The sequence below is a fragment of the Erythrolamprus reginae genome, chromosome 9, assembly GCF_031021105.1.
Source record: "Erythrolamprus reginae isolate rEryReg1 chromosome 9, rEryReg1.hap1, whole genome shotgun sequence".
Lineage (NCBI taxonomy): Eukaryota > Metazoa > Chordata > Lepidosauria > Squamata > Dipsadidae > Erythrolamprus > Erythrolamprus reginae.
The window spans coordinates 42,517,568-42,530,733 of NC_091958.1; the positions used below are offsets into that span (position 1 = coordinate 42,517,568).

At 45.1% G+C, this 13,166-nt stretch overlaps 1 protein-coding gene across 4 annotated transcripts in view; it reads right to left on the minus strand.

Moving 5' to 3' along the window:
- Positions 1–2,969: 2,969 nt before the first annotated feature.
- The window catches only part of RHBDL1 (rhomboid like 1), a 36,164-nt gene continuing 25,967 nt past the window's right edge, over positions 2,970–13,166 (minus strand). For all 4 annotated transcript variants that reach the window (XM_070760985.1, XM_070760984.1, XM_070760983.1 and 1 more), the window contains exons 5-8: positions 9,410–9,522; positions 6,552–6,652; positions 5,271–5,331; positions 2,970–3,320 (exon numbers count right to left, since the gene is read on the minus strand). In XM_070760985.1, the coding sequence (XP_070617086.1) occupies positions 3,049–3,320; positions 5,271–5,331; positions 6,552–6,652; positions 9,410–9,522 (547 nt within the window). In that variant the 3' untranslated portion in view covers positions 2,970–3,048. The remainder of the gene's footprint in view (positions 3,321–5,270; positions 5,332–6,551; positions 6,653–9,409; positions 9,523–13,166) is intronic.

Genomic DNA, 13,166 nt, shown 5'->3' on the forward strand with positions numbered 1-13,166 from the left:
GGTGGTGAGAAGGAAGAGCAAAGGTGGTGGACAACGTAGAGAGAAAAAAACATCTACCAGCCTCTGGGCTCTCGCTCCTGGTTTCGTAGTGCCCCAATGACTCCGGGGCGGAAGTACCCAAATTGGGTTTAAAGCCCGTGGCATCGTTTCAAATGTTAGCTGGGCTGTGGAATTGAACGTGCTGGCTTGGAGATGTTTTTTAGCCTATCACGGCTGAAACGACGTTTCCATTCTGGGAGAAAGTTAGAAGCACTGCTGCTATCTCTGCAGGATACCTACCCTGCCCGCAGCACTGCTACAAGCCTTGCCTGGAGATCAGAAGGCCACCCTGAAAGTCAAGGAGAAACTGGGAGAATTGTGTGGCCCTAACCCTGTTACGCTCCAAAAATCAGGAGATTGAAATGATTGGGAGGGCTTGAAGGAGGCTGGTCTTTAGGGTCAAGCCAAACGCCTTAGCTCTGGGGTCTCCCTCCTTCCTTTCCCCGCCGCCAACGAAAGTGCTTGTGCTTCATTTTTAAGCCAGATTGTCAACAAGGGGAGAATTCACGTGGAAAATAAACCAAGAAATAACACTTTAGACACACCCCTTTAACCAACAACTCAAGAGAAATATCTATCGCCTGCCCCCATCTACACACACAACCACCCCTCCCCTGGGGAAAAAAATATCTAGAAATTGGCTATCCCTGATGAGGCTAAACCCTGATTGTGAAAGCAGGCGACACAAGCCAAACTCTTAGCCTGCACGGGAGCAATTGCTCGGTCTGCTATTCTGTCAGGACAGATTTTTGCTGATGGCCTTCGTGGTGAGATTGGCAGGAGGTGGACAAGGGCACGAGGAGGTTGGGGGCAAGTGGAGCCAGAGGCCTTTCAACAAATGTCCATCGAAGAACCCTCTTTAGACCATCAGCTAATATGGGAAGTGTTCTCTCATGGTAGATTGGGCGATGGGGCTAGCTTGGGAATATTGGGCACCAGCCAGGATTTCTGAGTGAGGGCTGCAGACAGGGGTTCCTAGAGATCTGGAGAGCCCAAGTTGAGACTTTTATTAAGAAGGGGAGGGGAGGGGAGGGAGAAGGAGGGAGAGGGACGGAAGGAGAAGAGAGGCGAGGAGAAGGAGAGAGAGAAGAGTAGCAAAAGGGCAGGAGGAGAAGGGAGACAAGGAGAAGAAAAGGGAGGAGGCGGACAAGGAGGGAGAAGGAAAGGAGGAAGAGGGTGGAAGAAGAGAGACAAGGAGAAGAAAAAAGAGGAGAAGGGAGAAGGAGTAAGAAAGAGGACAGGAGAAGGATGAGGAGGAAGAGGACAGAAGGATGGAGATAAGGAGACGGAGAAGGAAGAGAAGGAGGAGATGGAGATGAAAGAAGACAAGGAGAAAGAGAGATGAGGAGGACAAGAGAAAGGAGACAAGGAAGACGAGAAGGAGAAAGAAGAGGATAAGAGACAGAGAAGGAGACAAGGAGAAGGAGAGAGATGAGGAGGAAAAGGACAGGAGAAGAAGGGAGACAAGGAGAAGAAAAGGGAGGAGGAGGAAAGGAGGAGGAGGACAGAAGAAGGGGGACAAGGAACCAGAGGCCTCTCCAGAAAAAGGAGAGAAAGGAGGAGGGGGAAGGAGGAATGGGTGGAAGAAGAGAGACAAGGAGAAGAAAAAAGAGGGGAAGGGAGAAGGAGTAAGAAAGAGGACAGGAGAAGGATGAGGAGGAAGAGGACAGAAGGATGGAGATAAGGAGACGGAGAAGGAAGAGAAGGAGGAGTTGGAGATGAAAGAAGACAAGGAGAAAGAGAGATGAGGAGGACAAGAGAAAGGAGACAAGGAAGACGAGAAGGAGAAAGAAGAAGATAAAAGACAGAAAAGGAGACAAGGAGAAGGAGAGAGATGAGGAGGAAAAGGACAGGAGAGGGAAGACAAGGAGAAGGAAGAGAAGGAGAAGGAGATGAAAGAAGACAAGGAGAGAGATGAGGAAGAGGACAGGAGAAAAGAGACAAGGAAAAGAAAGTGAAGGAGGAAGAAGATAGGAGAAGGAGAAGGGAGAAGGGAGAAGGAGAGAGATGAGGAGGAAGAGGACAGAAGAAGGGAGACAAGGAGTAGTAGGAGGAGGAGGAAGAGAATGAGATGAAAAGGAGACAAGGAGAAAGAGATTAGGAAGAGGACAGGAGAAGGGAGACAAGGAGAAAGAGGAGGAGGAAGAGGAAGAGGAGGATGATAGGGGAAAGAGGAAAAGAAACAAGGAGGAAGAGGAGGAGGAGGAGGAGGAAGAAGAAGAAGAAGAAGAAGAAGGGAGAAAGAACAGAAGGAGAAAGAGAGATGAGGAAGAAGACAGAAGAGGGAAGACAAGGAGAAGAAAAAGGAGGAGGAAGGGAGACAAGGAAGATTGTAGAATCAGAAAGGGGAGAAGGAGGAGGAGGAAGAAGAGAAGGAGGAGGAGGACAGGGGAAGGAGGAGAAGAGACAAGGAGAATGGGAAGGAGAGGAGAGAAGGCAAAGGAAACAATTCAGTCCCACAACAACCCAGGAAAACCAGCTGACGGCATCTCCCACAGCCTTGCCACAGAAGCAGCTGACCAAGACCAAGAGACAGCCTGGTCTTGGCTTGGGGAAGACTCTTTCCCTCAAATGGCCAAAATGTAGGGGCAGTAGCCTCCTCCTTCCCTCCAAATCCTAGAGATCCTCACGCCTTGAAAAGAGCAACCCAGTGCACCCTCCGAAAGGTTTTTTTGTTTTGTTTCTTTTCGGGGAGACCAGCACCCGTTTTGCAGATGCTGGAGGATGCCGCCGTGCCAAGCTGGCTCCCCCCCACTTTCCCCCCCACTGCCCTCACCGACCCACCTCCCAGCCTTCTTGCCTCCGCCGGCCTCCAGCCTGGCTTTGCTTTTTTCCCAGCATCCGATGTGAATCAGGGCTCAGCCATGCCAGGTCAGCTCTGGATGCCTGTCTCAAGGCTCTCGGCTCAGCCCCTTTGTTTCCCCCACCCGATTTCAGACAAACCCTGCAAGGTTTTGGGCCTTTCCAGGGTCCAGCCAGATGCCAAGAGAACCAGGGCCGGGCCGAGGGCTACGGAGGCAGCGGGATCTGCGTGCCCAGAAGGTCGTAGGCAAAGATGTTCCAGAAGACGGCGAAAACCAGGAAGGTGGCGTAGGAGAGGAGCACCACCCACCAGCCGCACTGGTCCTGCAGGTTTTCCTCGTAGCTGCGAAGGATGGTCAGCCCCATGCTGATGCCCACAATGGCCCCGGCCAAGTGGGCCATGAAACTGGGCTGGGGGCCAGCGGAGGGCAAGGGCGGGGAGAAACGCAGCCAGACGGCTCGGCCTACTTCGGAACTCACTGCAGGGAAAGCACAGAGAGAGAGAGAGAGAGAGAGAACATAGATGGAAAGTCAAGAAGAAGAAACATAGAAACATAGAAGATTGACGGCAGAAAAAGGCCTCCTGGTCCATCTAGTCTGCCCTTTTACTATTTCCTGTATTTTATCTTAGGATGGATCTATGTTTATCCCAGGCATGTTTAAATTCAGTTACTGTGGATTGACCAACCACGTCTGCTGGAGGTTTGTTCCAAGCATCTACTACTCTTTTAGTAAAATAATAATGGTCTGTAGTCATTCAATTCCTTGATGGAGGGCTTCTTCGGCACTGGGATGGTAGTAGAGCATTTGAAGCAGGAAGGAACATAGCACAATTCTAGTTATTTGTTGAAGACTTGGGTGAAGATGGGGGGCCAATTGGTCAGCACAGACTTTTAAGCAAGAAGGAATTATCTTGTCTGGGCCTGCTGCTTTTCAAAGCTTTTTTAAGTCTCACTGACTGACTGACAGACTGACTGACAGACAGACTGATTAATGACTGACAGACAAACTGACTGACTGGTTAATGACTGACAGACCGACTGACTGATTAATGACTGACGGGCTGACAGACAGACAGACTGACTGATTAATGACTGACAGGCTGACAGACAGACAGATTAATGACTGACTGACTGACTGACTGATTAATGACTGACAGAAAGACTGACAGACTGACTAATAACTGACTGACAGACTGCTTAAGTGATTGACTGACTGACTGAATGAATGAATATATCTATCCAATGGTATTTTTTGCTGGAAACCAGAAGTAAATGTAGAAACCTGCAATCAATGTCAAAAATGGTGACTGCCTGATTGAGGGACGCTACAAACGGCCGTAAATGCGAGGAAGTTGCCAAGGGAACCAATTGCAGTCCTGTGATTTCAGGTGGGAAAAGCAGCTGTCAGAACTTCAACATCAGGTTATAAATGCCCCTGTTGGATGGTGTTGTGGTTGGCTCTGGCCCAGCTCCTGCCCCAAGGAAGGTGGAGGTGGATGCAGGGGAAACATCAACATGTCATAGGCCTGTTTTATTGCCGACAGAGTCAGGTAGTGCAGTTTCCTCGGATGAAGAAGAAGGTGGGGGTGACTTGGAAGAGGGGGGCTTGGCACACAGCCCAAGAAGCCAATCTCCATTATCTTCGGTCGATTCGGATGCGGAAGTGTTAGACCCACACTTGCGCAGAATTATGCATAGAAGAGACCAATTGAAGCAATATTACAGGAGATAAGAGAGGCCACCTGTGTTTGGATGGGGCTCCAGTAATTAGAGCTGCTGATATAAATAGCAGTGTGCTGGTTTGGCCGTTGTGGAAGAGTATCTGATCATTGTTTCTTCAGGACCGTGCCTTGCTGTTTCCAGACTTTGTTTGTTGATTTTTGACGACTTTGAAACCAAAGCAGAACAAAGTGTGTGTGTCTCACTTTGTGGGAGAAGGAGGGCTGTGATGTTCCTTCACAGCTGCTAGCTAAGTACTTAAGGACCGATTAAGGGGATTGTACAGACTACCAGGTTGTTTTGGGACGAGTGCTCTTTGCAATACCAAAAGGGTGCTTTGTTTCTTTTGAATTTTTGTGATAAAGAACATTGTTTTGAACTTTCAAGTGTGTGTGTGTGTGTCTGAAATTTGTACCCTTGAATTTTCGGGAGACTCATACCATAGAGCCCGGCAGAACAGACGGGGAGGGTGGAGGCTCTCATATCTTTGTCTTTAAACAGCCTTTAACCATGAACAAGCTATATTTGGAGGACCACCAGTCGCCACATGAATATTTGCATCTTGCAAATTAAGGCATGTGATTTGCCAAACCCCAGCTGATCGTGGTTTGTATAATAAACAATGATTAACCCATGGTTTGTCATGCCCCATGAAGCTCATGAATCTGTCAGAGGGAGGAAGCGCATGAAGGAGGCAAACACACTTACTGCACACCAATGCCAGCACCATACGGAGGAGTTTATAGGGACAACGCATTCCAGCCCAATTCTGCAGAGGGAGAGAGAGAGAAGAAAAGGGTGCCTCAGTTACCCCTTCCACCCTTTCTCATCAAAAGCTGCAAACTGGTCTATTTCAGGCACCTCAAGTCCCCAACTCAGGCCTGATGCAGTTGTGAAAATAACTCCACCACACTCGCATCTGTCACAGCTGCGGGGTTGTGTATATACTTTTCCCGATGTAACTTGGTTGCTACCCTGGAATGCTGGTGTCAATATCGCGAAGTTGGCTTGGAAGGGCCCCCAAGATTCTCTGCTTTAGTTTTGCCTTTCTCTCTGCAATATTTTAATCTCCACTCTTTTTTTGACTGGCCCACAAAATATTGGTGAGAAAATAGACGATGTAAATTTATTTATTTAATTTGACATCAAATTCAACATCATCTATTAAATTCAGCATCATCTATTTCCTCCCCAAATTTATTTATTTATTTTATTTGACTTATTAAATTCAACATCATCTATTAAATTCAGCATCATCTATTTCCTCCCCAAATTTATTTATTTATTTTATTTGACTTATTAAATTCAACATCATCTATTAAATTCAGCATCATCTATCCCCCTCACAAATTTATTTATTTATTTAATTTGATTTATTAAACTTGACTTATTAAATTCAGCATTGTATTCAGCATCATCTATCCCCCCCCCACAAATTTATTTATTTATTTTATTTGACTTATTAAACTTGACTTATTCAGTATCCTATTCAGCATCATCTATTCCCCACCCAAATTTATTTGTTTATTATATTTGAGTTATTAAATTCAGCATTATCTCAGTATCCTATTTAGCATCATCTATCCCCCCAAAAAATGTATTTATTTAATTTGACTTATTAAACTTGACTTATTAAATTCAGCATCCTATTCAGCATCATCTATTCCCCACCCAAATTTATTTATTTATTTTATTTGAGTTATTAAATTCAGCATTATCTATTAAATTTGGCATCATCTATCCCCCCACAAATTTATTTATTTATTTAATTTGACATTAAATTTGACTTAAAGTTTAATTTAACTTTAACTTAATTTAACATTAAACTTAAATTCAGCATCGTATTCAACATCATCTATTCCGCCGCCCACAAATTTGTTTATTTATTTTATTTGACTTATTAAATTCAGCATTATCTATTAACTTCAGCATCATCTATTCCTCCCCCCCAAAAACCCAATCAGCTGCAATTTGGCCCCCAATTCTCACCATGACGACATTGGCCAGGTGAGCCGAACAGAGTGCGTAGACGCCTCCTGAACCTCCAACCAGGGGGGCTCTCATGTCGGTGATGGAGACGGTCAACGAACCTGCAGGAAAATGGAGGACGGGGAGATGAGGAGAGAAGGAGGAATAAAAGTACTGTCTGTTTAAGCCAAACTCTCTTCTCTTTTATTTGCCAAACCGGAGCCCATTTGAGAGGGCTGATCTATCTGCAAACCAGTGTTTTTCAACCAGTGTGAGACATGGTCAGGTGTGCCATGGGGAAATTAAACACGGGTCCCCAAACTACGGCCTGCGTGCTGGATACGGCCCGCGGAGGCCATTTATCCGGCCCGCCTCCAGTCGCCTCCATCCAAACATAAACATTCCCCTCACAATCCCTCCAGCTATCAGCGACAGGAAGAGTGGAAGCACAGGAAACGCTCATTGACCAATCACCTTCTAGGATTCATCCCAACCACTAGCGATGAACCAATAGCAGGCCGCCTCTCATCCACACCCAGGAAGGTCCCCGCTTGGGCTGCCGCACACTTGTTATTGTATGGCCGCGGCAAGTAGTTGAAGCTGCTACTCCTCCCCAGTGTCCCGATTTCTAATCCTGGTCAGGACTGGAGTTTAATGTTGGCAAGATATCCCTTTTGTGTCATCGAAACAGGCCCCGGTTTTACACTAAGTGAGTATAAATACATTTAGAAACTACAGTATATTATTAACTATATGTATAATGTGTACTGTGTTAGAGTGTCATTTTGGTTGGTGATGTGGCCCCAGGATTTTGTAAATGGAAAAAATGTGCTGCGGCTCAAAAAAAGGTTGAAAATCACTGCTCCAAACCATCTGAGGGAAGGATAAGAAGTAATGGGTGGAAGATCATTAGACATAGATATCCAACCTAGAACTAAGGAGAAATTGTCTGACAAGGAGAACGATTAATATCTGCCGCACGAATCCCAGCGGCCAGTTAGGTCCCACAGAGTTGGCCTTCTCCTGGTCCCGTCGACTAAATAATGTCAGCTGGTGGGACCCAGGGGAAGAGCCTTCTCTGTGGCGGCCCCGACCCTCTGGTGTGTTACCAGTGACCAGTGCAGGCACGTGCACATTTGGAGGTCAGCCCCCTTGACTAGCCCAACTTATCAGGAGGGCTTTAGATCTGAGAGGGGCAGGTGACCAAACTAAGAAACTGAATAACAAACAAAATATGGAAGGGGAACAAGTCAAGCCTACAAATCAGAGGATAAAAAATGTCCACCAGGACACAAACAACTAAAATGCCTGTACGCAAATGGACAAAGCCTGGGGAAAAAACAGGGCGAACTGGAATTACTAATGCACTAGGGCGAATACGATCTAATTGGAATAACAGAAACCTGGTGGGACAAAACACACGACTGGAACAAGCAGATAATGGGTTACAATCTATTCAAGAAAAATAGGTCAAACAAGAAAGGAGGTAGAGTTGCACTATACATAAAAGACCACGACACTGTCACAGAGCTATATCCAAACAAAGAATATAACGCCCTAGAAAGCATATGGGTTAACATAAAAGAAAAAAAGTGCAACACTACAATAGGAGCATATTACAGGCCACCAAACCAGAATGATACAATGGACAACTTCTTTACAAGCCAACTAACAGAAATATGCAATAAGCACAGCACAACAATAATGGGGGACTTTAACTACCCCGACATCAACTGGAAAACCAACTCAGCACCAAGCGGGAAGTCTAATAGTTTTCTCACCGGTCTTGCAGTGGAAACAGGAACCAGAGGGACTGCAATACTAGACCTAATACTAACAAACAGGGACTTTCGGTTTGCCCATTGAGCTGTTTTTCACACTCCAGGGGTTCAGTTTTTTCAGAGGTGTTTTTTTAAAGGTGTTGTGTTTGGGCCTGGGCCAGCCGTTGCTCCCACAGATGGGAGAGACGTGGCACACACTGAATGCGAAAGCCTGGCTGACAGCCAGGAAGATGTGGCAGATAGCCAGGAAGACGTTGCAGACATCCAGGAGGACGAGGCCACTGGTACGCAGGATTCAGCAGACAGCCCAGGGGATTTGGCATACAGTCCCTCAGACAGTCTTTCATCTCTGGATTCTTCTGAAGATCAATATATTGATCTGCGTAGCAGAAGAGCTATGCAGAGAAGGGATCGACTGAAGAAGTATTACAAGTCATTATAGGAGCACCTGGACTGGGTGTGGTTCTTATACTGAGGGCTGGGTGTGGTTTCCTTAATGAGGGCTAAAGGGATAAAAGGGAACAGAGGCCCAAGGCAAACTGTGGCTGTTTATCTGTGTTATTTTGTGGTTCCTGCTCTGAAGTTTCTGTTCCGTTCCGTTGGAGTTTTCAACCCAGCTTTTTCAGACAAGTGGGAGGTAAAAACTCTGGGACTTGCTGTTTGCTTCAAAGATTCAAAAGTACTCCTGAAACGTCTTTGCTCATTCCAGGTTGTCTTTGTTTGTTTTTTCCTGTGTTTTTGTATGCAGCTGAAGTAAGCCTTGCACTATCATTGTTTTTAGACACTAAGAACTGTTTTGAGTAACCCTTTTTTGTTTATTTAATACAAGTTTGCTGATTAGCAGAGCACGTGTGTGTTTGATTTCTTTTCCTTGGACTATTACGCATTGCCTGAGCCAGTCAGGCAGAACAAAAGGATTAGATAGGGAGTCCTGAGTGCTACATGCTTTTAACAAAAAGAACCCCAGTATGGTTGTACCCCCGAAGCCTGTCCCTCTGCGGCTGACCTCCTCTTATAACAGATGAATCAAATTTGGTAGCTGAGCTGGAAGGCAAAGAGACAGGTGTCCTACCAAAATACCTGGGATTCTTGACTCACCTGCCAGGACTCCTGCAAGGTAGAGAAAGCTGATGCGAAGAACGCCATGGACCATCTCCAGGGGTACCCCAATCATCAGCTGCAGGAGCGCGTTGAACCCCAGCTGTTCTAACCTGGAAAGGGAGGAAACAGGTTCAATCCTTCATCAGGTCAACTTCGTCTGTGCTTTAGAGGGGAAGAGGGCTACCTGTCACAAGGACTACAACCTTGAGATGCATCTCAAATTCTCCAAGTCCCAAACTGCATCTCAATTTTACCTACGCCCTTTGAGCTTTGTCAGGGCAACTGCCTAGAGTGGTACCTGTTAATCTACTCACGTTTGCATACTTTTTTAAAAAAGTTTCTTTATTGATTTTAAAAAGAGTATTTCTCATATGTTTTGTTCTGTTTTTACAGATCTTAATCTGTTTCCGGTACATTTTAAATATATCATTCCTTTCTTTATATACTTTGTTAAATTATGTACATTCAAAGAGAGGTATTAGTAAGTGTTCTGTCTGGGTCACCCCAGAAGCTATAACCAACCCAAAAAGATAAGCCAGACACACCGGTAAAATTCAAATACAGTTTTATAATGTTTCAAGGAAAACGAAGCTAACAGAAAATGTCCTTACAAAGCAGGAAAACACTGGAACTCCAAATATATACACGAAGGTAATTGTTCATGCATCAATATAGGATTCTTGCTGCCAAGACGAAGCTGTAGATAACAGACATATACCTCCCACGGGTCTTCAAGACTGCTGGGCCACAAGCCAGGAACAGAAACGCCGAGAAACAATGTAGGTTATAGCAACTATAAACTGATAACACTCCACACGGCTTCAAGAGTTTGCCTACCTTATAAACCCTTCCCTGCTAATGAGGACCATACCCAAGCCCTGGTGTTCCTTATTCAATGCTGATAATATTTCTTCAATTGATCCTTCCTTTGATCTAGACGTCTCTGTCGCATGTCAATGACAGCTTGTGCCTCATCACCTAATGACTCCAAGCTACTGGCAGGGGAGAGCCCCTCCCCGGGGCTCCCATGCTGTTCTTCCTCATCACATTCCTGACTGGACCCTCCCCCGTCCGACTGCTCAGCCCCCTCCTCTTCGCTGTCAGCCTCCTCCGGGCATGGAGCCAGCAGAGACGCAGCTGGCCTTTGATCTGCCTCAGGCTGAACCACAACAGTAAGTATACATTTCCCCCCTCTTTTTTAGTTTCTTTAATAGAGTAATCATTAGTAGTGTTTTTATTTCATTTCCATTAATATTACAAGGTATTTATTTTTATTTCTATATGTATATTTATACTTTGTATTGTTACTTTTCAGTTTTTGTTTTGAATCCATTTGTGTCATTTGTGCCATAGTTCTTTAGATTCTTTATATTTTATTCCCTTGATTGAGTTTGTCATTTCGTCCATCTCTACACATCTATATATTTTGTCAATAATTAAGCTTTCTGATGGGGTCTGTTCGTTTTTCCGCATTTGTTCCAGTGATATTCTAATTGTGGTGATTATGTGTGTCATAAGGAAAAGTGTTTGCTTGGAATAATGTCTTTTCCAAATTCCTAAGAGCATACCCTCTGGTGTATATATTCTATCTCCTCTTTTATAATTTCTATAAGCCATCTGTGGGTTATTTTCCATACTGTTTGAATTTTAGGGCAGGACCACCACATATGAAAAAAGGAACCTTTTTTGTTTTTTGCATTTCCAGCAAGTATCGTGTAGTGTCGGGTAGATCTTTGCTAACCTTGATGGGGGCATGTACCATCTATAGAAAAGTTTGCATAGCCCCGAGTCTACAGAAAGGGGCGGCATACAAATCTAATAAATAAATAAATAAACTGCTAGATGGACAGGAGCGAGAATGGGAGCTCACCCCATCGTGCAGTGCTCAGGACTAGAACCCAGGCTCTCAGCTTTCCCAGTTGACAAGCTCAAGGTCTTTAACTGCTGAGCCATCCCACCCCTCACGCCCACAGAAGTCAATGGCACCTTAAATTTAAACACAGGGTGAAACTCAAAACATTAACCTCTTTGGATATCATCTTTGGATCATACCATGTCCTTCTGATTTGACAGCTGGGATGTTCCATCTGGTCCCTTGAATGATTGACATTCTACTTTAAATGCCAATCTCACCCCCCATGTAATAATTGCCCCCAGGTCTAAACTGTTTGCTAGCTTTCAGGAAAAGAAAATCTCATAATTATTTGATTCGGTGCCTTACCTCCCCACAGCCCGCATCCTTGCTTCCATAGGAATGAAAAACAGATTCCAAATCGCCCACATCTTTTAACATTGAAAGTTTTTTTCATGTTAAAAAGAAGATTCTTTTAACATTTAAAAAAGCCCAAGCTCCTGTTATGCGTTACGAGCCCCAATTAAGTCAGGAATGTAAATTCAAACACACACACGGTTGCAGAGTAAACAGAAAAGCAATTTGTCCAAAAGAATGCTGTGCACACGCACTTTAAATGGAGCAAATTAGCTCACACACAGATACTCCTTGAAAGCTGTGAGGGACAAAAACAAACAGAGCAGATAAGAGCAGCTGTGAGAGCGTCACAGCCAAACCTCTTCAGATGAGACCACAAGATTTACTTAGCTGTGAAATATCCCAAAAAGTCTGTGAAAGTCCAAGAACAATGCAAGCACGACGTATCCTTCTCCAAACGGATAAACTCCCACATGCGCTCTCTGCAACGCTGGTAATTTATCAGCAATCCCCATTAGCCTAATTGCCTCAGCCATAGTTGTTCTCCCTTATCTCCTACGATACCTGCGCAGTTGGTCCCTTCTAGCCATGAGCCTGCGCATTCTGGCATCTATCCACTGATTCTCCTCTGAATATGATGACCCACTAATGGGGTCATTAACTAATGGGCTGGCTGCATCCATCTCTCTATCTGATTCTTCTTCTCCCCCAGCGTCTGACCTTGGCAATGAATCTTCACTGTCAGAAGCTGATGGCAGTAAGACAAGTCTCTGGGAACCTGAGGATTCTCCTAAACCAACATCCAAATTCTCCGTTGCAGGAGCTGGCCCAGAGCCAACCACAACAGCTCCTAGTTCTCATCACTGCCAAACACCTGTCGAAATCTGCCTTTGAATCTCTTGGCTAACAGCCCCTTCAGATCAAAATTGCTTGCATTGGCTGCCGATCGGTTTCCAGTCATAATTCAAAGTGTTGGTCATGACCTTTAAAGCCCTACATGGCATTGGACCAGAGTACCTCCGGAACCGCCTGCTACCGCAAGAATCCCAGCGACCGATAAGGTCCCACAGAGTTGGCCTTCTCCGGGTCCTGTCGACTAAACAATGTCGTTTGGTGGGCCCCAGGGGAAGAGCCTTATCTGTGGCGGCCCCCGGCCCTCTGGAACCAACTCCCCCCCGGAGATTACAACTGCCCCCACCCTCCTTGTCTTTCGTAAACTGCTCAAGATTCACTTATACCGCCAGGCATGAGGGAGTTGAGACACCTTTCCCCCAGGCTCTTTTATACTTTGTTTTATGTTTGGTATGAATGTGCTGTTTGGTTTTTTAAGTAATGATAGGGTTTTATATGTTTTTTAATATTAGATTTGTTCCACTACTATATTGTTTGTATTCCTGTTGTGAGCCGCCCTGAGTCTTCGGAGAGGGGCGGCATACAAATCAAATCAAGTCAAATCAAATCAAATCAATAAAATCCTTGCTGCTGTTTTTGGTGTCTATCAATCCTTTCCCTGTACATACTCATACACTACATATCATCTTCATT